Raw genomic sequence first — 20,186 nt, 5'->3', positions numbered from 1 at the left:
TAAAATATACAAAGTTTTAATAAATAATTAAAATGTCATTGTTTACTTATTTTATTTACCATAATTATAATTATACTCTAAACAATTTAAAAAAAAAAGAAAACGATGTTTTTTAATAATTTGTTTTATTAAATTCAATGTCAATTATAATTCATTTAAAATTTTAATTCTTTAGAGATAACTTCTTATATATATTTTTGTTAATTTTATTTGTACCCTCATATTTATTGTTTTTTCAATCTTATCACAGCTTTCTCAGCTACTATATAACAACAAAAAAAAAAAAAAAAAAAAAAGGGTAGAAGTATCATTTGTGGTCACTGATCTATTTTTAGATATTTAGTACTTTATTGGAATTAATGAAAAAGTATGAAATAAAATTTCCATTATAAGTTAGGTGACCTAATACCCGATCAATCATGTTTTGTAGCAATATTTACTAAATATAGATATAAAAATCCATAAAGTTATCGAGTACTAGGTTCCTTGATCAGGTACTAGTTCCTTGAACGGAGACTAGTTCCCTGACTGGGTACTAATTTCCTGATCAAGTCCTAATTCCTTGACTGAGTATTAGATCCCTGACCAGGTATTAGTTCCTTGAGCAGGTACTAGTTTCCTAATCGGGTAGTAGTTCTCTGATCAGTTACTAGTTCCCTAATCAAGTACTAATTCCTTGATCGAGTACTGTTCTCGAACCAGGTATTAGTTCCTTGAGTAGGTACCTGTTCCCTGATTGGGTATTAGCTCCTTGATCGGATACTAGGTCTTTTACCTTAACAGTATGATAAAAGTCTCTTTGTACAAATTTGAAAAATTAATTACATCATTGCATATTTTGCAAATTATTTTATTTAAATTTTCAAATATCAAAAACTGTAACCCTCGAGTGATCAAAGACGGTACTTTTACACAGTGAAAAAAGTTATCTTAAGTCAAGAAAATTTTTTGAAAGACAAACGTTTTTTTGAGCCAAGAGAATTTTACTTGGTTATAGAAAATTTGTTTTGGTTAGAGGAAATTTTTGTTTTATCCGAGAAAATTTTAATTTCAAGAATTGGGCAGGAGTACCGTTTTTCGGCCACTAGAGCCAGTTTTGGCCACTTAAAAACTTCAAATAAAATATTTTGTAAAATACTCAGTGACATAACTAATATTTTAAATGTGTTCGAAAGTCCTTTTATCACACAATTATAATAGAATGTTTTTTCAATACGTTTTCATTAATTAAAATAAAGTATTAAATGCCCGAAAATGGAGCAGTGGCCACAAATGGTACTTCTATATATACACAAATGTATCCACAAATTCTACTCTATTTACTTTCAGTCGAGAATTCTTTTTTTCTCTATACTCTTTTTATAATATTTCATAAAAACACAGTAGAAAAAAAAATGAGTTAACAGTTATACAATTATCAAGTACTAATAATGAATAAGAATAAAAAATGTATAAATAAATATAAAAATCTGATGATGCATGAATTTTAAATGTTAAAAAAATTAAATTCGGCCTTGCAGAAACAAACTGACAAGTACTTATTTCCTTTTGTATTATGTATGCAAAGTGTTCTCGTTTCTCAAAGCGAACTAGATGACATTTAAAAGTGTATAGAACATAAAGTAATAAGAAGTATCTTTGACAAGACGTTTTAGTAACGTACATATATATAGATAAATATATGTATAGATATTATAAAGATCGTCAGTGAAAAGTGTGATAGTAAGATAATGTTTGGTTCGTTTTAACTCGGCGTATTATCATTATCATTATCATTGATAACCAGGCGTGTCTTGATAAGAAAGTAACTTATAATAATATAAAGAAAAAAATATAAATATTTTATTCTTTTGTCAGTTTAATGCGGCTTTTTGGACACTCTACGATGGTTCGAGATCGTTTAGCTGAATTATGTGCTGTTAGTGACAATTATTTATTATTATTATTATTATTTTATATGAAACAGTTTAAATAATAATATTTTTATAATTTGTATTTAATTAATATTATTAAATATATATATTTTTTTGTTATTGTTTAGAATAAAAGAAATGACTCAGGTAAAAATTTTTTACAAGACATTAATCAAAGATCATCAAGCAAAAAAGTTAAAGATGTATTAGATGAAGTAAGTTGTTAAATTGAAGTGGTCATTGTTAAAAGCAATCTTTGACAGTGCATCCCCTTCCTCTTCAATTTTTAAATATATCCAATGATGTATTAGAATTTTATAAGTTATTTAAAGCAGTGGTTTAAAAAAAAAATGCAATCAAAATTTCTGGATGTCAATTTTAGAAAAAAAAAGTAAACAAAAAATTTATGACATTTTTAATTACTTAGGAATTAAATGGTAGCTAGTAAAGAAAATTGTTTTTGTTTATTTAAGAGAAAATTTGTTTTTTAATGTCTGCTACTTCAAGTATTGTGTAGTGGGACAGTTAAGAAATTACAGACGGTTTTAGAATTACCGTTCAGAATTTAATGAAATTTGACAAACGTCAGCTACCGGCTAATAATTTTTTGATTTTTTTTTAAAATGATAAATTATAAAAAAATTTCACTTTTAGAGTTTTTAATTTTCTACATGTGCATGTTTTTAGTTTTTTTTTTAAATTGTTTAAAAAAAATTTGAAAATTGTTAATTGTTTGTTAACTTCAATCGTAAATTTTTTAAAATTAATTTTAATAGAATTTTTTGATACGATTATGACAATTAGCATCATTGGATATTCAAAAAATGGAAGGGGAAAAACTGTCTAATAATATGAGTGCGAATGTAGCAGATATGACAAATTTTAAATTAGAAATAAACGAATGAAACAATTATAAATATGAAAATAAAAAAAAATGCACATACTGATTTTCAAATTCTATAAATGTGCATTTTTTAAATTTATTCGGTTTTTATTTAATTCTCCAAGTAACACAAAGACAACTTTAAGATGTCATAAGGATGTCTTTTAAAAGGACAAGACAATTTTTTTTTGTCTCAAAGCCAAGTTTTCTTGTAAATAAGACTACAGATGTTGGTCCTGAGAATCATAAAAAATTTTTGTTTTTTTTCTCGTCTCAAAAAAGACATGTCAATTAAAAAATCGTTTAGATGGTGAATAAGGACAAGATTTTTGCCTTGATTTTAAAATGAATGGTTCAAATGTTTGATATGACGGCGAAAATATCGGTCTTATCAGAAAAGCTTTTAAATAAAAGTTGTAGGAAATTTAATTTTCTAAAAAAAATGTCTTATCAGATTTTTTTATGCCACCAATATTTTCACCGTAATTCCAAAATTAAGATTCATAATGATATAGTGAATAATTCAAATTTTCGATAATTATGAAAATTTTAAATTTTAAATTACGGCTTTCTTCTTAGTCCTAAGAAAAAATTATAAGAGACATTTTTTTTATAAAATTAAATTTCCTACAACTTTTACTCGAATAATTTTTTTATACGACCAATATTTCTTATTTATTATTGATTGAATTTAAATTGAAGCAGAAATTCTGGCCCTAATGATGACTTATTTGACAGTTATTCGTAATTTACTTTCTGTCGTCACTTGTCTCAAAGCCTTTCCAGCATATATTTTTCCGGTGACTTAAATTTTTGATCATTTTGTCATCATTTTATTGCCTTATTGATAGATCAAAAAACAGCCTCAAAACTTCTTATAGATGTTACAAAACCAAGTGTACTACTTTTAATGCTTTTGAATCGCTTTTCTCATGTGTATTTAACATTGCAAATCATTTCCCAGGTAGTATACTTGCCTTTGTAACATCTATAAGATATCAGTTTTTAGGCTACTTTTTGACTTGTCGATAAGGCATCAATATGTTGACAAAACGATCAGAAATTTATGTCACCCAAAAATACCTACTTAAAAGACAACACAAGTGACGACAAAAAGTAAAGTACATATAGTGGTAAAATAAGTCATCTAAACGACTTTTCAATTGACATGAGACAGGAAAAACAACAACTCGTCTCTGTCTCCGGAACCAACATTTGCATGTCGTATTCATACCAAAAAAGATAACTTTGAGACAAAAAAATTTGTCTTCTCTTTAAAAAGACATCTTAAAGTTGACTGTGCTATTTGGGTTCTTTCAATCAGGGTCACTTCAAAATTTCAAAAGTTGACAATTGGCTACATTTGCACTCATCTAATACCTTTAGTCATTAATAAGCTGTTAATTAAAATATTATTAATTCAAAACTTAGGCTGAAAAAATACGTGAAATGATAAATATTTTACAAGATAATATTAGTATTGTTAAAGATTTACACAACAATGTTTTATCACACACAGACTTAGGTATGTAAACTTATCATTTTTTTATAAATTATTGATAGTATTGTTAGTATTTAAAAAAATATTTATTTTATTATTTTAGGAATTCAAAATGAATTGGAAAGTAGAACATTCGTTATATCACAAACAGCTTTTAGAATTCGCACAAGTTTAAAAGGTAAGTCTATATATATATATATATATATGTTTTTACAAAAAAAAAAAATAAATATTTTTTTTTATTTTCAATATTTATAACAATAATATTAAGCAACAGCATGAAAGATTAATTTACTTGTTAGTTTTTCTTTTTCAATGAGTAGAATTTTCAAATAATCTGTCTGGGTTTGATTTTTTATTTAAAAAATCAAAATATATCCATTTAACGCCAGAAAGGATATTTATAAAATTTAATATAAATCAAATGCGTCGATATTTACTATCACGTTTAGTCAAACTACTCACTTTACTTGACTCAGGTTCATCCATAAGTGAAAGTGACCCGGAAACTAAACCACTCGTACTTTTACTGGCCGCAATATTTTCCGAATTTTTATTCTCCACAATAATATTTTCCGTCTCTTCATCATCGCAACTCAAAGTCGTTAACTTTTCAATAACAACCCGTGGAATTCTATTGTTATTCAACAACGGATGAATAATTCCTGGCGGGGAATTTGAATCCTGAGTAGTCTCATCCGTTCCTTTCTTACCATATTTCCTGAAATTCAATCTATTTTTTATAAACTTTTTTTTTCTCTTCAACTAAAATTTACCGTATGTCAAACTCCATTTCTTTTTCTATTTCCGGACACTCATTGTACAAAGTAGTCAATTGCTCTTTACTAAATTCCACACCAATTCGCGCAATAGCTTTTGAAATATCTTCAGTTAATTTAGACCCACAGCTGATCAATTTCTTCTTCAATTTCATCAATGTCGGCAGTAAATGGTTCAGTCCATGTTTTTTAATTCCTTCAGCAATAACATGACCTGCATTATTACTCGTCCCAGTTCCAGTCCCAGTCCCAGTACTATTTACCCCATTATCATCAGCATCATCATCAGCATGTTTACTAGTACAAGATGATGCTTGCAAATTATCATTAGCAAGAATATAAAAGGTATCTTTCAAAACACAGCAGCCTTTTTCATCATTTAAATCTATTTTATCACTCAGTCCCCTATGAAGAACCTGCGTTGTCAATCTAACCAACAGTTTTAATTTTCCAGGCGGATCAAGATGGTCGAGCATGAAATCATAAATAATAAATCGTTTTGCAAAATTTGAATCACCAGGTAAAGTCAGCGCTTTTTTTTCCACAGCTCCCATTCTTCTGTCAAAATATTTGTCATCTAATTCGTAATCATTGTAATGAAAAATACTTTCTAAAAACTGTTGGGATATCAACGTTTTGTTTTTTACCAACAGTCTTTCTTTGATAAGAAAAATGGTCATTTCACGAATGGTATCATCTGGGTCGGACAACATCGTGAGGATGTGAAAGAAAAATGTCCCCTTTACTTTGATGTAGTCTTCGACAAGTAACTGAATAAAAATAACGACAATAGCTTCGCGTACTGTTGCATTGTTGCCTTTCATGCTGACACACATGTCAGGTAAATATGGCTCGACAAGTGCTGTAAAACGTGTGCATACATCAGCAAGTGCTTTGGCAGCATTGACACGCACAGCAGCATCAACATCGGAATTGTACTGGCTGTTTATCGAAACGTCTACGCCGGCGCTCAGTAATTGCCCGAATATCGGCATCATTTCGTGGGCTATTTTCTCTTCTCTCATTGCCTGCTGTCCCAATGCGACAATTGCCGTCGCTTGCAATTCACGCGAGTCTTTAATTGTCAATGGCATCGTCTCCCAATCAATCAGCATTCCCTGCAAAATACGCAGTACTGATAAACGTATTTTACTTGTACTAAATAACGAGGCGTGACCTAGTGTACAAATGGCTTTTGTATAATTATCGATATTTGTTTTATGATCAATGTCACTGTCAATTATTTGCTCAATTATTTTTTCTGACTGACGCATTAGGTCAATCATCTTGGATTCGAAATTTAAATTCAAATGTTTTACGATACCACTGAGTATATCGAGAGAAATGCTGATCAGTACGGGATTGACTGTCAATTCTATGAGTGATTTATAAATGTCGGTTGATAGTTTACATAAAAATTCATCGTCGAATGTCGACCAGCAGCAACGCAAGACTTCAAGTGATAAAAATTCTAAAAAACTGTTGCCTTTTATTATGTCATTGTAATTATCAAAGTACTGTTTCATATTTAGTAGCGTTTTATTTTCAGCAATCGCTGATAAAATTATCCAAGCAGGAATATTGTGCTCGGTATTAATGTAAGACTGAATTTTAATTACTGTCGAATTAGTGATGATGTCACTGTGGATCCAGGCGTCACAAGCGCGCGTGAGATGTTTCCGCATTTTCATAAACGTCAACTCATTCAAAATTTTCCAAGGCAATGTGTCATTTTTTTTAAACGACTTATCAATCCGGTCGATGATCAAACCTTCCATTGTCTCGAGTACTTTCTCCTGAACTTTGACTTCGATGTCAAATATCTGAGGTACCACTGACTTGACCCAAATTTTGTATAAACTCGGATGATTTGGATAAGACTCCAATAAAGTCGTCAGGACTTGGATTGCAAACTTACGGACGATCATTGCAGGGTCGCGACAGTGATTGCTGATAACTGGGACGACGTCATCTAGTAACTCGGGAACATTTAGAACCGCGTTTTGGAAAATTTGCATCGAGCTGCGGCGCACCAGAGCGCGTTCATCTTCAGCTCGACTTTTCAGCATCGAAATGAACGTATTTGCGTCTGGTAAAATACTATCAGCAGTGACATCATCGGAAAACGCGTTGTTGAGAATTTCCAGTGTCGGCAACGGACGTGAAGACTCAGAGTGACTGAATATCTCCATAACAAATGGATTGTCACTGGTGTCCGTGTACTCAACGAGTGTCGCCATGGCTCTCCCTCTTACCATACTCGACACGTCTGTACACCGACTTAGAACACTAGCAAATAAGATACATTTATATTTAATTATCAGAGCAGCGCGATCTTCATAGTCTCTAGTAGGTTCCAACAAAAATTTACCGATTATTTCTTGCGCGAAAATTCTGCAGGGTATTTTATTGTTGTGCGAAAATAAAACCAGGTCTTTTATTATCTTACTGTAGAGATTGTCCTGGCAAATGTTTATTAATTTGACAATGACACTCGCTTGCTTCTGTCTCGCTTCGAGTCTCTCTGGACAATTTACCATGAGATGTTGAATCAGTATCATGATTCCGGTCTCTGCATTTTTTTCATGGGTCAACAGCAGCGTTTTCAAAAAATGTATCGTTGTGTCCCGGACCACAGTCAATGACTTCAATGGAATACTTGTGTAATTATACAACATATGAGGCAGTATATTTTTGGCTATCAGTTTAATGGTCAGTTCAACTGGTCCATGTCTTACGTCGCACAGTTGTCCTAGTGCAGCGTAGGCGTTGTGGACAAGAGAAGCCAATGAGCCTTCAGATAATTTCTTAGGTGACTTAAAGTCATGGACGTCGGTGCCGAGTTTCGTTACTTCGATTAAAGAAAAAACAGTTTGCTCAAGTGACCGGACGTACTCGCGCATATGCCAGGAGTTTAGCATCAGGATCATGTTGTACATAATGACATTGAGGCTTTTAGTGAGAGTTATTTTCTCAGTTTGCAGAAGACTTGACGGCTCTTCGTATTTTATATACAAGCTCTCGAGGTCTAAATTTTTAACAGACTTTTTAATCACTGGCATCAGGTGCTGGGATAATTCCAGTGATTTTATTACGCTGTAATATAAATTTTCGTGGAATATTTGGTAGGCGCTGCTACCGGGAATGGCTAGAAGTGTCAGATAAAGACTTGTAGCATGGAGACAAGCTTGACGGCAGTCTTCATCAGCATCCATACCCTGTCCTGTTTTAATTAAGTAGCCAAGGAGAGCTAAAAGTGCTCGTTGGTCGACATTCAAGGCGCACAAGGTTTGCCAGGACACTTCTGCTCTGTCAGCATCATCGTTTTTATTTACGTCAATCCAGTTTTTAACGACGTTACAAGTTTCTTTTAGCAAGATCTCCATGTCTTCGCTTTCTGCAAATAAAATATAGTCACCTGGTATTTTATTTATGATAATAAACTCGTTGTTCCAAACTGAATCTATCCATGATTTGTCCAAGTTGTCTAATTTAAATTTTTCAAAAATTCTCAGCGGCTCCATTATTTACTTTTTTTTTTTGGTTAATTTTTAAATGTTTGTTGATGTAAACATAACCTGACTTTTCTGGTGGCTTTAAATCTGATGTCAGGCAAAGAAAAAAATATATATGAATATATAAATTATTATTGTAATTAAAAATTATTTTATGGAGTAATTAATTTAAAAAATTTTTAATTACTTACAGATTTGGGTAAAGATGTGGCGCGTGTTGATGAACTGACGTTGGAGAGCGCGAGAGATGGTCCCGTTTATATGCGAATTAAATTCTTACAATACACGACTATATTGAGAATGTTTTCAGATATAATGCATGCTTATAACGAATCATTGTTGAGATATCATGATAAGTGTTCTTCATTATTACACCAGCAGAGGATATTACGTATGTAATAAAGCAAACAAACTTTTTTTTTTGGTTTATTTTAATTATTGAATATGGCGGGTTCCCGCGGAAAATTTGAATGAGGGAATGTAGCAGACATTAGAGAAATTTTAATTTATCAATAAATAGAGTAAATACTTAATAAAATAATATTTAAAAAACATGGGCATTTAAAAAATTTTGAAATTAATAAGTGCATTTTTTGTAAATATTTTTTATTTATTATTTACTCTATTTATTTATAATTTTAAATTTGTCTGATGTCTGCTACATTCACACTCATAAAATTTGAAATGACAATACAATTAGCAGACATTTGAAAATTTTTTGAATAAATTTACTTGGACAATGACTTTGGCTCCCTTTTTTTATTATTTAAGTTTTTAAGTTTTTTTATTTTGTATATCATATGTAATATTTAAAAATATTCTACTTTGTATTTATTTATAAATAATCAATGAAAATTTAATTATTGCAGTTAGAAAAGAAACAGCAAGTCAAGTATTTGACCTGGGCGATAATGATGAAAAAACAAATCTCTTTGTTGATAATGTCAGTAATTATTTATTTATATTATAAAATATATATCAACATTTTTTTTATTAAATAATTAACGAATTTTTTTTTTACCCGATAATTAGATATTAGAAGAAAGTAGATTAGCAAAGTTACAACTTACAGAAATTACATTTAGACATAATGAGATATTAAAATTAGAAAAGTCGATAAAAGAAATAAGAGATATGTTTTTAGAAATAGCATTTTCCGTTGAAAAACAGGTAAAATTTCTTTATAAAATACATTTATAATTTTAACTAAAATACTTGTTATTAATAAAAAATAATTAATGTCTTAAATAGGGCGAGCAATTAAACTGCGTTGAATATTTTGCTGGTAAAGCAACAGATGACGTAGAAGGCGGTCGTTCCGATCTTACGAAAGCCGAAAAAAAACGTCACAGAAATCGTAAAGTAAGTTTGAATAATTACCGACTTAAGGGCGTTCACTTTTTAAAAAATTTCAATGACTTTCAACTGTCAGCGCATCAAAATTAAAAAAAAATTAAACCATTAATTAAAAAAAAAAAAAAAAAAAAAAAAACAATTTCTCTAAGATATAAATTTAAAAAAAAATTACTTGCAGTTGCTATCAATTGGGAGTTGAATGAAATTTATAAAATAAATTTCAGTAAAATCTTGATGCCAATTTGGGGTCCAGAGCCATTGTCCAAAAGACATTTGTGCGATGCTAAATATCCGATGTGCGGCAAGATGTCTAGTGGACAATCTCGTCAAAAAAAAAAAATTTTAAATATAAAACACATTGAAATACCATTTATAGAAATTAATTAGTTATAAAATACTAAATATTTGAACTGAAATAAATAAAAACAATCATTTTTATCGAAACCTATAATTCTATTACCAACAGATTATTTATATTCTGTCATAGCAACTACCACTATGTATATAAGTAATAGAACTATAGATACTTTATGTTTCAATGACAATGATGGATTTTATTTATTTCAGTTCCAGTATTTACTATTCTATAACTAACTGTTTTCTATAAATGTTACTTCGATGTGTTTTACATTTTATAAATTTTTTTTTCGATATTTCTTTTCGTAAATTTGTACCGTTACAAATTTGAAGTTTTATACTCTCCATTCATCGATATTTTTTTTCGACGAGATTGTCCACTAGACAACTTGTCGCATATCAAATATTTAGCATCGAACAAACGTCTTTTGGACAATAATTCTGGCCCCCGTCAATTTTATAATTAGAATTTTCAAATTTCATAGACTAAAATTTATTCAACAAATTTCGCTTAACTCCTAATTGATAACAACTGCAATTTATTTGTTTTAAATTCTATATCTCCTTTTTCCAATTAAGGCTTTAATTTTTTTTTTGTCAATTAATAAAATTTTAGTACAGTTGACAGTTGAAAGTCATTATATATTTTTAAAAAGTACGGGGCATTGCCTGAGAATACTTTTATTAATTAATAAAAAATAATACTAATAATTTTTTGTTTTTTTAATATTTTCAGAGGAAAACAAAAATATTTGTAGTACTTGGAATTATTATTGCTATACTATTATTAATAGCGATTTTTTTGTAAATATTGTCATGTAAAATTACTGTCATGGTAAATGATGAAAAAAAAAAACTTTATAGAATATATTGTAGTTAAGTATTAATAATATTAAGTATCAAACTATAAATTATCGCCACTTGAAGACTTACAAATATAATTTTTAAAATACATAACAACTCCTTTGGCACTTGGACGTGTTTTGTAATCTTGATCAGTACATAAAATAAATATTTCAAGTATTTTATCATACTCTGGGCCTATCGGTATTGCTGGTAGTGCTGGCCGTGTTCCTAAAAAATAATAAAATAAATTTTACTTAAAATAATTTATAAATAAAAATAATTATTTTATTTATTATCAACTTACCTAAGTTTTCATTAACTTTAATGTCGGGAATTAAATTACTGTCATCTAGATCAGTGGTTTTGGGATCTGTATTTTCGTCAATGATTACAGAGTCATCCATTGTGTTATTTAATATGGACCCGTTCAAGTCTTCATCTGCGTCAACGTGTGGCGGTGATAGAGCGATCATTTCCCAAAGTATTAGTCCGTATGCCCACATATCTGTTTTGTTTGTTATTGGCCCTTGCTCTACAGTAATATAAAAGTTATTATGATTAAGTTCACAAAAAAAATTGACTTTAAAAAAAATTCTTTTATTAATGTACTCATTCCTTTACTACACAATGATAAAGGATTTCTTGGCACAAGAAAAATTTTTCATTAAGAAATGAATGAAAAAATTGATTTTTTTTATAAGTATGACTGATTTTAAAAATATGACGTTAATTTCAGCGGTTAAATGGATTTTTTTTATTTTCAAAGAGAATTGAAAAAAAAAAAAATAGATTTGGCAGCGGTGGGATTCGAACCCACGCCTCCGAAGAGACTGGTGCCTTAAACCAGCGCCTTAGACCGCTCGGCCACGCTACCGCCCGAAGGGCGAAATTCTAAAATCATTATGGAGCTACATGTTTTTTAACATTACTAGCGTACGTGTTTCGTGCGCGTATCGTTTTCCATATATTTATTTTAATGTATATTTTTGTGTCGTTTGCATATATTTTTTTGCTTTTGACCAATCAGGTTACGAATAGTTTGGCTTCACATATATTTCATCTAAATTTTATTATAGGATTTATACATAAATAATTACCATTTATCACTTCCGGAGCATTCCAACATTCAGTCCCAGTATAAACAAAGTCATCAACCATAACCATGTCTTTATTCATGGGTACTGACACACCGAAATCGCAAATTTTAATAATCTTCATATCATTACTCGCCAAAATATTGTAACTTTTGAGATCACCATGCAATATATTAACAGTATGATGCAAGTACTCCAACCCTTTCGCTATTTCAAAGCCAACAAACTCAATATCGCGAGCTTTAAATGGATCTGCTTCCATATCAACTCTTTCTTCAATCAAATCTCCTAAAAAAAAAAACAACTATTTATTAAACTATCCATCATTATTAAATTTATATTCAATCTCTATTCAAATCTCTATTGAAAAATAATAAATTTATTGTTTTACCTAAAGACTTATCTAATTTTTCCATAGCAAGACATGGAATTCCTGTCTGAGACAACGTCAAAGCACGAAACCCAACAATATTCGGATGCTTTAAGTGTTTAAGAATGTCGGCTTCAAATTTAATTCTCATATCGTATTTAGTATCTGTTGATAATTTTGCGTTCCTTTTTTTTATTGCCCATGGGGATCGTGCGAATCCAACTCTTGGTGATCTTTCAAGTGTGAATACATTAATACCTAAAAAAAAAAATTATTTAAAATTAAAATAATTATGTATAATACTAAGAGGTTGAAAGTAGTCGATATCTGACAATTTCAGTGCTTTTAATTATCAGAAAATAAAAAAAAAGAAATATATACATAAGAAATTTTTTTTAAATTCTTCAGATGATTTTTTTTGAATTTTTACTTGCCAGTATTTACACTTACAGTTTTAGTAATTTTCTATATGTGCATATTTTTAGATTTTTTTGCATTTTTTGAGTATGAATATAACAGATATAAGATAAATTTTAAGTTTTAAATAAACGAACTAAACAATTAAAAAGATAAAAATAAAAAAAATGCGCATACCAATTTTCAAATTCTATAAATTAAAATTTTTTCAGTTTTATTCGATTTATATTTTATTAATTTATTTCAAAATTACAATAACTGCCGAATATCTGTTAGATTTACAATCATTATTTTCAGACGATGCTAAAAGTGTAGCAGTCATTGCAAAAATTTATTTATTATCAATAAAGAAAGTAAATACAGACAGGATAAAATTTTAACAAATTCACATGAACAATTTTTAAAAATTCTCTTGTGTATATTTTTAAAAAATTTTATGATGAAAATTAACTTGGTAATTAAAAACACTAAAATTTTCAAATATCGGCTACTTAAATATCATACAATAATGGCGATGTTTAGTATACAACATTTTGAAAATTTATAAAATTAATATAATTTTGAATTTAGTAGACAATTAATAATTTTCTGATTATTTTTCCTAACAAAGCGATTACAAAAAAACAACAAGTAAAAATATGGACCTGTATAAAATTAAGAAGACTGTAGGTGCAATTTTTGAAAAATGTTTTTTTAAAATAATTTATCGTTTTTAAAAAATTTTAAAAAATCATTAGACGTCTGCTTAATTCAGTATCGTAAATTCAATGAGTATGAATGTATCTGACAATTGTCAATTTAAAATATTTTGAAACAAGCGAATTAAATATAAATCGAATAAAATTTTAAATATGCGCATTAATAGAATTTTAAAATCAATACGTGCATTTCTTTTATTTTCATGTTTTTAATCGTTAAATTAATTCAACTATAATTGAAAATTTTCCTCCCTTCTGCGAAATTGACATATTCAAATATTTATTTACTAATTGTAATTACTTACCACAACCGTAACCTATTTGTTTCAAATAAGGCGTCGCGGGAATTTTTAGTGGAGTTAAATACTCAGGGTTATCTACACGACTGCGAATTTTTTTAATCGGTGTTTTAAATTCATCCATTATTATAAATAATTACACAAACTTTTTTGAATTAAAATTTACTGTAAGTAAACAAAGAGACACTTGTTGTAACCTGTTGAGTTTTGACCGTTAAATAATTCAAAATAAACTCTATAATAATAATAATAGTAATAGTAGTACACAAAGAGAACGTCATTCAAATGCACTATCCAACAGAAACGTCAAAATGTTCCTAGATGGTTGGTAATGTAGAACTTTTTTTACCGGCCTCAGTAAAGTAAAATTTAATTTATTATTATTATTTTGCAAGAACAAAAAAGTAAAATGTCGACACCCGTGAGGGCTGTTCGTCAAGTAAAGCCAGTTTTGTCATTAAATAAAGCTGAAGCACATAGAAGAGTTTTAAATTTATATAGAGCATGGTATAGACAAATACCTTATATTGGTAATTATTTATAAATATTATTTGTAATATTTATTTTTTATATTTTTATAAACAATCAAAATTTTATAACCTCTTTTGCAGTTACTCTTAGCAAGATATTTATTTTTTTTTTGATTATGTAAACATGTCATTTAATAATGAGTGTGAATGTATGATCCTGAAGATAACAGACAATTTAAAATTTTTGAATTTTCTTTCAACCAATAAAATTACCAAAAAAAAATATAAAAATATGCACATGTAGAAAATTTAAAAAGCTCTAAGTGGAATTTTTCAAATATTTTGTGTCTTATAATTTATCATTTTTGAAAAAAAAATAAAAAATTTTAGCAGACATTAGACAAATTTAAAGTTATAAATAAATAGAGTAAATAATTAAAAAATTAAAATTATTTATAATTTTAAATTTGTCTGATGTCTGCTACATTCACTCATTTAATAACAATTATTATGATACTGAAATTATGATACTGAATTCAGCAGAAGTCAATTAATTTTTGGATTTTTTTAAGAACAATAAATTATAAACAAAAAAAAATTTTTTAAATTGCACTTGTAGTTTTTAAAATTTTCTACATGTGCATATTTTTATATTTTTTTTTGGTAATTTTATTGGTTGAAAGAAAATTCAAAAATTTTAAATTGTCTGTTATCTTCAGGATCACCTGAAATTAACTAATGATACTCAAGTTAGCTGACGTCTAATAATTTTTGGATTTTTTTTAAAACCATTAATTTAAAAAAATATATATCGCGTTACTAAAATTATAAGGGCGTATCTCAAAATATACGCCCTTTTGGTTCTGCAGAACCAAAAGGGCGTATAAAAAAACTTTTTTGCTTCAATCAATGCAAAAATGTTGACAACATTAGAATCTATTGAAAAAACGAAAGAAATTTTTTTTTTGTTTTACGCCTTTTTGGTTTTAAGAAAAAATTTTTTTAAAATCATAAGGGCGTATCCTGTTTTTTCGATTTATCATAAATTATAGGTAAGAGTAAGAAAAAAAATTGCCAGCGTAATAAAAATTATCACTCCACAATTTAATTTATATGAACAAATATTTATTTAAGTGAAAAAACAAATAAAAAATAGAGAAAAAATAAATTCATCAGGATATTAGTCCTATACCATCTCCATCGTCAGAATCATCTGTAGCTAAGAGTATGAAAAAAATTTTTTTAATTTTTTTTAGAACATAACTTGACAATAATAAAAAAATTTATAAACTATTACCATCGCTGAAAATTAATCTTTAATAATATTGATAATATTTTTGTGGGACGGTGTCTGATGCACAAAAATGATTTAGGTCATTAAACTTGCTTTGATATATTGGTATTCTAGAACCATAACAATTCTCAAGAACAACGGTAATTGATTTTTGAAAATAAAAAGAAAAAAAAAAAAAACAGGAAACAGAAAATGAAACTTTGATTGAAAAATGAAAAAATGCACCTTTGAAAAATTGAACAATCTAAATGTGCATTTTTTTAATTTGACTAAATTAAATTTCACAGCACTCATAGAATTTAGAATTTTTTCGTTCCCGAATGATACATATTTTTTACATTAATTGTTGAATTAAAAAAATTGTGACAAACTTAAGATTCGATCAAAATTAAATAAAGAAATTTGGTTTTTTATTCAAATAAATATTTGTTCAGATAAATTAAGTTGTGGAGTGATAATTCTTATTACCCTTGCAATTTTTTTTCTTACTCTGACCTATAATTAATAATAAACCGAAAAAATAGGATACGCCCTTATGACTTTAAAAAAATTTTTGCTTAAAACCAAAAGGGCATAAAACAAAAAAATTTTTTTTATCGTTTTTTCCATAGATTTTAATGTTTTCAATATTTTTACATTGATTGGAGCAAAAAAAAAAAATTTTATACGCCCTTTTGGTTCTGCAGAACCAAAAGGGCGTATATTTTGAGATACGCCCTTTTGGTTTTAGTAACGCGATATTTCAAAAAATTGCACCTATGGTTTTTTAATTTTCTACATGTGCATATTTTTAGTTTTCTTTTAATTAAATTGTTTATAAAAATATGAGTGAGAATATAGCAGACATGAGATAATTTAAAAAGTTCAAAATAATGAAATTTAAAAAAATGCGTGTACTGATTTTTTAATTATCTAAATACTCATTTTTTAATTTTGATTTTACTTACATTTTACTTATTTATTCAATAATTTAAAAATTCCCGACTGTCAGTTACATTTACACTCCAAAAAAATCTGAAAATTGTTAATTGTTTGCTAATTTCAGGATCATTTAATTATGATACTGGTTAGCCGACATCTAATAATTTTGTTTTTATTTTCAAAGTAACAAATTATAAAAAATCAATTTTTTAAATATTTATTCCTTTCGTTTTTTTAAATTTTCTATATGTGCACATTTTTTTTTTTTTTTTTTTAATTGAATTAATAAAAAAAACAAAAAGTGACAATTTTTTTTTTAAATCCAGCATCTAAAGACATTAACAAGGTCACTTATTCCACAAACTGATAATAGACAACTGTAATAATAAAATAAGATGAAATATAACTAAATTGAATTAATTTTAGGATTGCAGATAAATGAATAATTAACAATATATATACTGTTATCTTAAATTAATTTATTTTTTCAGTACTGGACTATCATATTCCTAAGACTGAAGAAGATCTGAAAGCTAAAATCCGTGAAAAATTCTATGAGCACAAAGATGTTAGGGATATACGTATAATCGATTTACTTGTTATAAAGGTAATTATTATCAACTATTCATCCAATTATTTTTATAAATATTTTAATAAATAATTTAAATTGAAGGGTCAAATGGAACTGAAGGAAACAGCAGAGAAATGGAAGAATAAGGGAACTTTTATGAACTATTTCTCTGAGACCGTAGAAAAGAAACCTTCTGATTTTATGTCGAAATTTTTGAGTGGTCATGATTAATTTATGAATACATATAAGTAGTTTCGAAATAAATAAAAATTTTAAGTAAATTAAAGATAAATGTAATAAATTAATCTTCAATAATTGTACAAGATAAAATTACTTAATGAAGATAATAAAATGTATATAAGAGATTAAATAAATTAGTCAATTTTTTTTTTTAAAGTCAGCATTATTTGCTTTACTAATTATGAAATTATATTTAATTATTTTTAATCATAAGAAGGGTCTGCACTTCCTCTATCACATTCAAGTCGACGAACGGTACTATCTTTGTTGCACTTGCACAGTAAATGGAAACTGTCCGTTTTTCTCTTAAAGAAATTAAAATTTTTGAAAAACGAAATCGTGAATTGCTAAATTACAGAGTAGTGCATCGAGTCTCGTTCTTAATTTTGCATTTGGAAAATTTTTTTAAGAGAAAACCTTTGATAGAAAATACTACAGACCGTTAGTTAAAAAAAAAAAACTCATCAAATAATTTTTCATTGCAACTTCTGAAATACTAATTTTGAAAATTTATTAAAAACTTGAAATTTTTTATTCTATAATCAACTAATTAATTATTGATCTAAATTACTCATTATGTGTCACAATGTCTTATCTTTTAATGCGATCTAAATCATATTAGCGTATGATGAAACAAGTTTAATAATTGCTGTATATTATTTATAGATTTGAATAATTAAATCTATTATGAAACAGCTTATCTATAAAACGCCAATGAATTATAAGTAACAAATTTAAATATTCAAATAATTAGAAAAAAATTGATAGCGCCTAAAAAAAATGAAGATTAATCAGAGTTAAAATATAAATATAATTATAATAATAATTACGAGCAACCTGCGAGTATCACTACTAAATTTAGTAGATATGATTTACTCGTTTATTAAAGTCTTAAAAATTTACTTCCAGATCTTTTCATTAATTTGTATACTAATTGACTTCAATAATTGTATTAATTATGAAATTCGTTAAAAAAATTTACACTTGGTTAATTTTTTTTTTGTAAGTCGTCAATATATATTTCTTCTAAAATATATCAACTTTATCTAATCTCAGAGTAATTAAAAATTTGTATGTCAATAATTTTATAAAATCATTAATTCTTAAAACGTTAATGAGAATTTTATAGGAAATTTTATTCCCATTCAAAAGAGTCCAATGAGTCAAGTCGCCAAAGTCCATAATTTTTGAGTTATAGTAATTTTAATAATTTGAAAAATACAATATCAAAAAACATTACAATTGATATTGTATTTTTCAAATTATTAAAATTACTATAACTCGAAAACTATGGATTTTAGCAACTTGACTCATTGGACTTTTTTGGAAGGGAATAAAATTTCCTATAAAATTCCTAGTAACGTTTTTAGTGTATTTTTATTGGTTTACGTTCTGCAAGCTGATAAAAGTCAATTTCATAGGAAAAATGACTTCCGCAACGGACACAAGTGAACCAGTTTGAATAACAGCTAAGTTACTACGTGCACTTTGGAAAAACACTAAGCTCCCTATAATTTGCGACTAACAGCGCTTTTATATCATAAAACGCAGCTGAGTATTAGAAAGAAAAAAAAAGTAATTTAATTTACGTGTATTTTAAATGGGAAATCTTGGAAATCAAATAGAAAGTATTTAGGATTGAAATTAAGAGCTCAAACTCGCAGGAATTTTTAGTTTAGCACAAAGAACAATATTTTACTTGATGAGCAACGAAAAATAAACTTTCGCCGGAAACGAAGCATCCTAATATATATACATTATATATAAGGTACTCGCGGGTAATAAGGCCTAATTGACAGAAATGATATTTAAAATAACTGCCTCCGCTAAAGGCTACTCTAGTAGAAGGGTCTTGCATAGAGATGTTACGACAAATTTATAAAGCCCCGATACCACTTTCCCTGTCTTCTATATTTCATCATCCGTCATATGCTGTCGTAGCGCAGAAGAAATTATAAAAAACAATCTAGTCTTCTGATTCTTAAAAAGTATTGTTGCTAAATTTAAGTAATGATTCATCTCTAATACTAATTTTATCAAGTATAGTTAAACTATTTCAGTTTGTTGTAACCCGTAGGCCTTATTACCGTACCGTAGTAAAATAAGGCCCATTCGTATGTTTTTTGTAAAAGTATTATTTTTTGTTTGTTTATGGTAAAAATTACCATTACTTCATTACATTTTATGGCTAATGTATTTAAATAAAGATTAATGATACATTTCGATAATTAAATGCAATATTTTCGATTCTATTCAAAATCTCCGTTAGACAGGCCTTATTAACTGCCGGTACCTTACATATATTCGGGGACAGAATAATTAAAATAATAATTTATTTGGAGAAAAAAAATACAATCATATTTTCTTTCGCACCTAATTTAAATGTAATTCAAATAATATATATCAATTTATTTATCTCGACTTGGCAATAAAAAACATTAACTAATTCTATCATATAGATATGACTGGAACAAAATTTTCCTTATTCTCTCCATAATATGAATTATTTTATGAAATTGTCTGTGGGATCGTCGTGTGATCAGTTGTCATAAAGTCGATTATTATTATTTTAAATTATATAACAACATTGAATCATGGGGTAAACTGGTTTTTATTACAAGAAGAATATATCAATAAATCGTAGTGTACATTTATAATACAC

At 27.7% G+C, this 20,186-nt stretch overlaps 4 protein-coding genes and 1 non-coding gene across 9 annotated transcripts; 2 read left to right on the top strand and 3 right to left on the bottom strand.

Annotated features, from left to right (window-relative positions):
- Positions 1 to 115: 115 nt before the first annotated feature.
- On the bottom strand, positions 116 to 8,872 carry LOC103568448 (condensin-2 complex subunit D3). 4 transcript variants are annotated; one of them, XM_014444542.2, is made up of 4 exons: positions 8,783 to 8,872; positions 5,074 to 8,678; positions 4,763 to 5,030; positions 116 to 262 (listed from the first exon to the last, which is right to left on the bottom strand). In XM_014444542.2, exons 2-4 carry the CDS (start codon positions 8,598 to 8,600, stop codon positions 260 to 262), a joined length of 3,798 nt encoding a protein of 1,265 aa, XP_014300028.1. In that variant the 5' UTR covers positions 8,601 to 8,678; positions 8,783 to 8,872; the 3' UTR covers positions 116 to 259. The 4 variants fall into 4 exon arrangements, with proteins under 4 accessions (XP_014300028.1, XP_008543526.1, XP_008543525.1 ...); XM_008545304.3 differs by lacking the exon at positions 116 to 262 and adding an exon at positions 1,831 to 1,916; XM_008545303.2 differs by lacking the exon at positions 116 to 262 and having other exon boundaries at positions 4,576 to 5,030.
- Positions 1,846 to 11,210, top strand: LOC103568449 (syntaxin). Of its 2 annotated transcripts, XM_008545308.2 has the most exons (9): positions 1,846 to 1,918; positions 2,042 to 2,128; positions 4,228 to 4,321; positions 4,401 to 4,475; positions 8,785 to 8,982; positions 9,461 to 9,534; positions 9,624 to 9,761; positions 9,843 to 9,953; positions 11,041 to 11,210. In XM_008545308.2, the coding sequence occupies exons 1-9, from the start codon at positions 1,862 to 1,864 to the stop codon at positions 11,110 to 11,112; spliced, it is 906 nt and encodes a 301-aa protein (XP_008543530.1). In that variant the 5' UTR covers positions 1,846 to 1,861; the 3' UTR covers positions 11,113 to 11,210. The 2 variants fall into 2 exon arrangements, with proteins under 2 accessions (XP_008543530.1, XP_053598805.1); XM_053742830.1 differs by lacking the exon at positions 11,041 to 11,210 and having other exon boundaries at positions 9,843 to 10,085.
- On the bottom strand, positions 11,116 to 14,272 carry LOC103568446 (lymphokine-activated killer T-cell-originated protein kinase). The gene is made up of 5 exons (XM_014444543.2): positions 14,035 to 14,272; positions 12,636 to 12,872; positions 12,248 to 12,532; positions 11,455 to 11,682; positions 11,116 to 11,378 (listed from the first exon to the last, which is right to left on the bottom strand). Exons 1-5 carry the CDS (start codon positions 14,150 to 14,152, stop codon positions 11,209 to 11,211), a joined length of 1,038 nt encoding a protein of 345 aa, XP_014300029.1. The 5' UTR covers positions 14,153 to 14,272; the 3' UTR covers positions 11,116 to 11,208.
- On the bottom strand, positions 11,943 to 12,024 carry Trnal-aag (transfer RNA leucine (anticodon AAG)). The gene has a single exon. It is a non-coding gene; the product is annotated as a tRNA-Leu (tRNA).
- Positions 14,273 to 14,410: 138 nt separating the features above from the next.
- LOC103568451 (NADH dehydrogenase [ubiquinone] 1 alpha subcomplex subunit 6) lies at positions 14,411 to 17,660 on the top strand. The gene is made up of 3 exons (XM_008545310.3): positions 14,411 to 14,558; positions 17,205 to 17,320; positions 17,387 to 17,660. The coding sequence occupies exons 1-3, from the start codon at positions 14,438 to 14,440 to the stop codon at positions 17,513 to 17,515; spliced, it is 366 nt and encodes a 121-aa protein (XP_008543532.1). The 5' UTR covers positions 14,411 to 14,437; the 3' UTR covers positions 17,516 to 17,660.
- The last annotated feature ends 2,526 nt before the right edge of the window (positions 17,661 to 20,186 follow it).

This window comes from Microplitis demolitor, chromosome 2 (assembly GCF_026212275.2).
Source record: "Microplitis demolitor isolate Queensland-Clemson2020A chromosome 2, iyMicDemo2.1a, whole genome shotgun sequence".
Classification (NCBI taxonomy): Eukaryota; Metazoa; Arthropoda; class Insecta; order Hymenoptera; family Braconidae; genus Microplitis; species Microplitis demolitor.
Note: the sequence above shows the minus strand (reverse complement) of the source record. Positions and strands in the feature narration are given on the sequence as shown.

Coding starts and splice junctions, on each gene's coding strand:
- LOC103568449 (XM_053742830.1), top strand. CDS start 1,862: ATGCGGCTTTTTGGACACTCTACGATGGTTCGAGATCGTTTAGCTGAA. Junction 4,476..8,784: donor AATTCGCACAAGTTTAAAAG/GTAAGTCTATAT, acceptor AATTACTTACAG/ATTTGGGTAAAGATGTGGCG. Junction 9,762..9,842: donor CATTTTCCGTTGAAAAACAG/GTAAAATTTCTT, acceptor TGTCTTAAATAG/GGCGAGCAATTAAACTGCGT.
- LOC103568446 (XM_014444543.2), bottom strand. CDS start 14,152: ATGGATGAATTTAAAACACCGATTAAAAAAATTCGCAGTCGTGTAGAT. Junction 11,683..12,247: donor TGCTCCGGAAGTGATAAATG/GTAATTATTTAT, acceptor ATATTACTGTAG/AGCAAGGGCCAATAACAAAC. Junction 11,379..11,454: donor TAAAGTTAATGAAAACTTAG/GTAAGTTGATAA, acceptor ATTATTTTTTAG/GAACACGGCCAGCACTACCA.
- LOC103568448 (XM_008545303.2), bottom strand. CDS start 8,600: ATGGAGCCGCTGAGAATTTTTGAAAAATTTAAATTAGACAACTTGGAC. Junction 5,031..5,073: donor GAAATGGAGTTTGACATACG/GTAAATTTTAGT, acceptor TATAAAAAATAG/ATTGAATTTCAGGAAATATG.
- LOC103568451 (XM_008545310.3), top strand. CDS start 14,438: ATGTCGACACCCGTGAGGGCTGTTCGTCAAGTAAAGCCAGTTTTGTCA. Junction 14,559..17,204: donor TAGACAAATACCTTATATTG/GTAATTATTTAT, acceptor TTATTTTTTCAG/TACTGGACTATCATATTCCT. Junction 17,321..17,386: donor TCGATTTACTTGTTATAAAG/GTAATTATTATC, acceptor TTTAAATTGAAG/GGTCAAATGGAACTGAAGGA.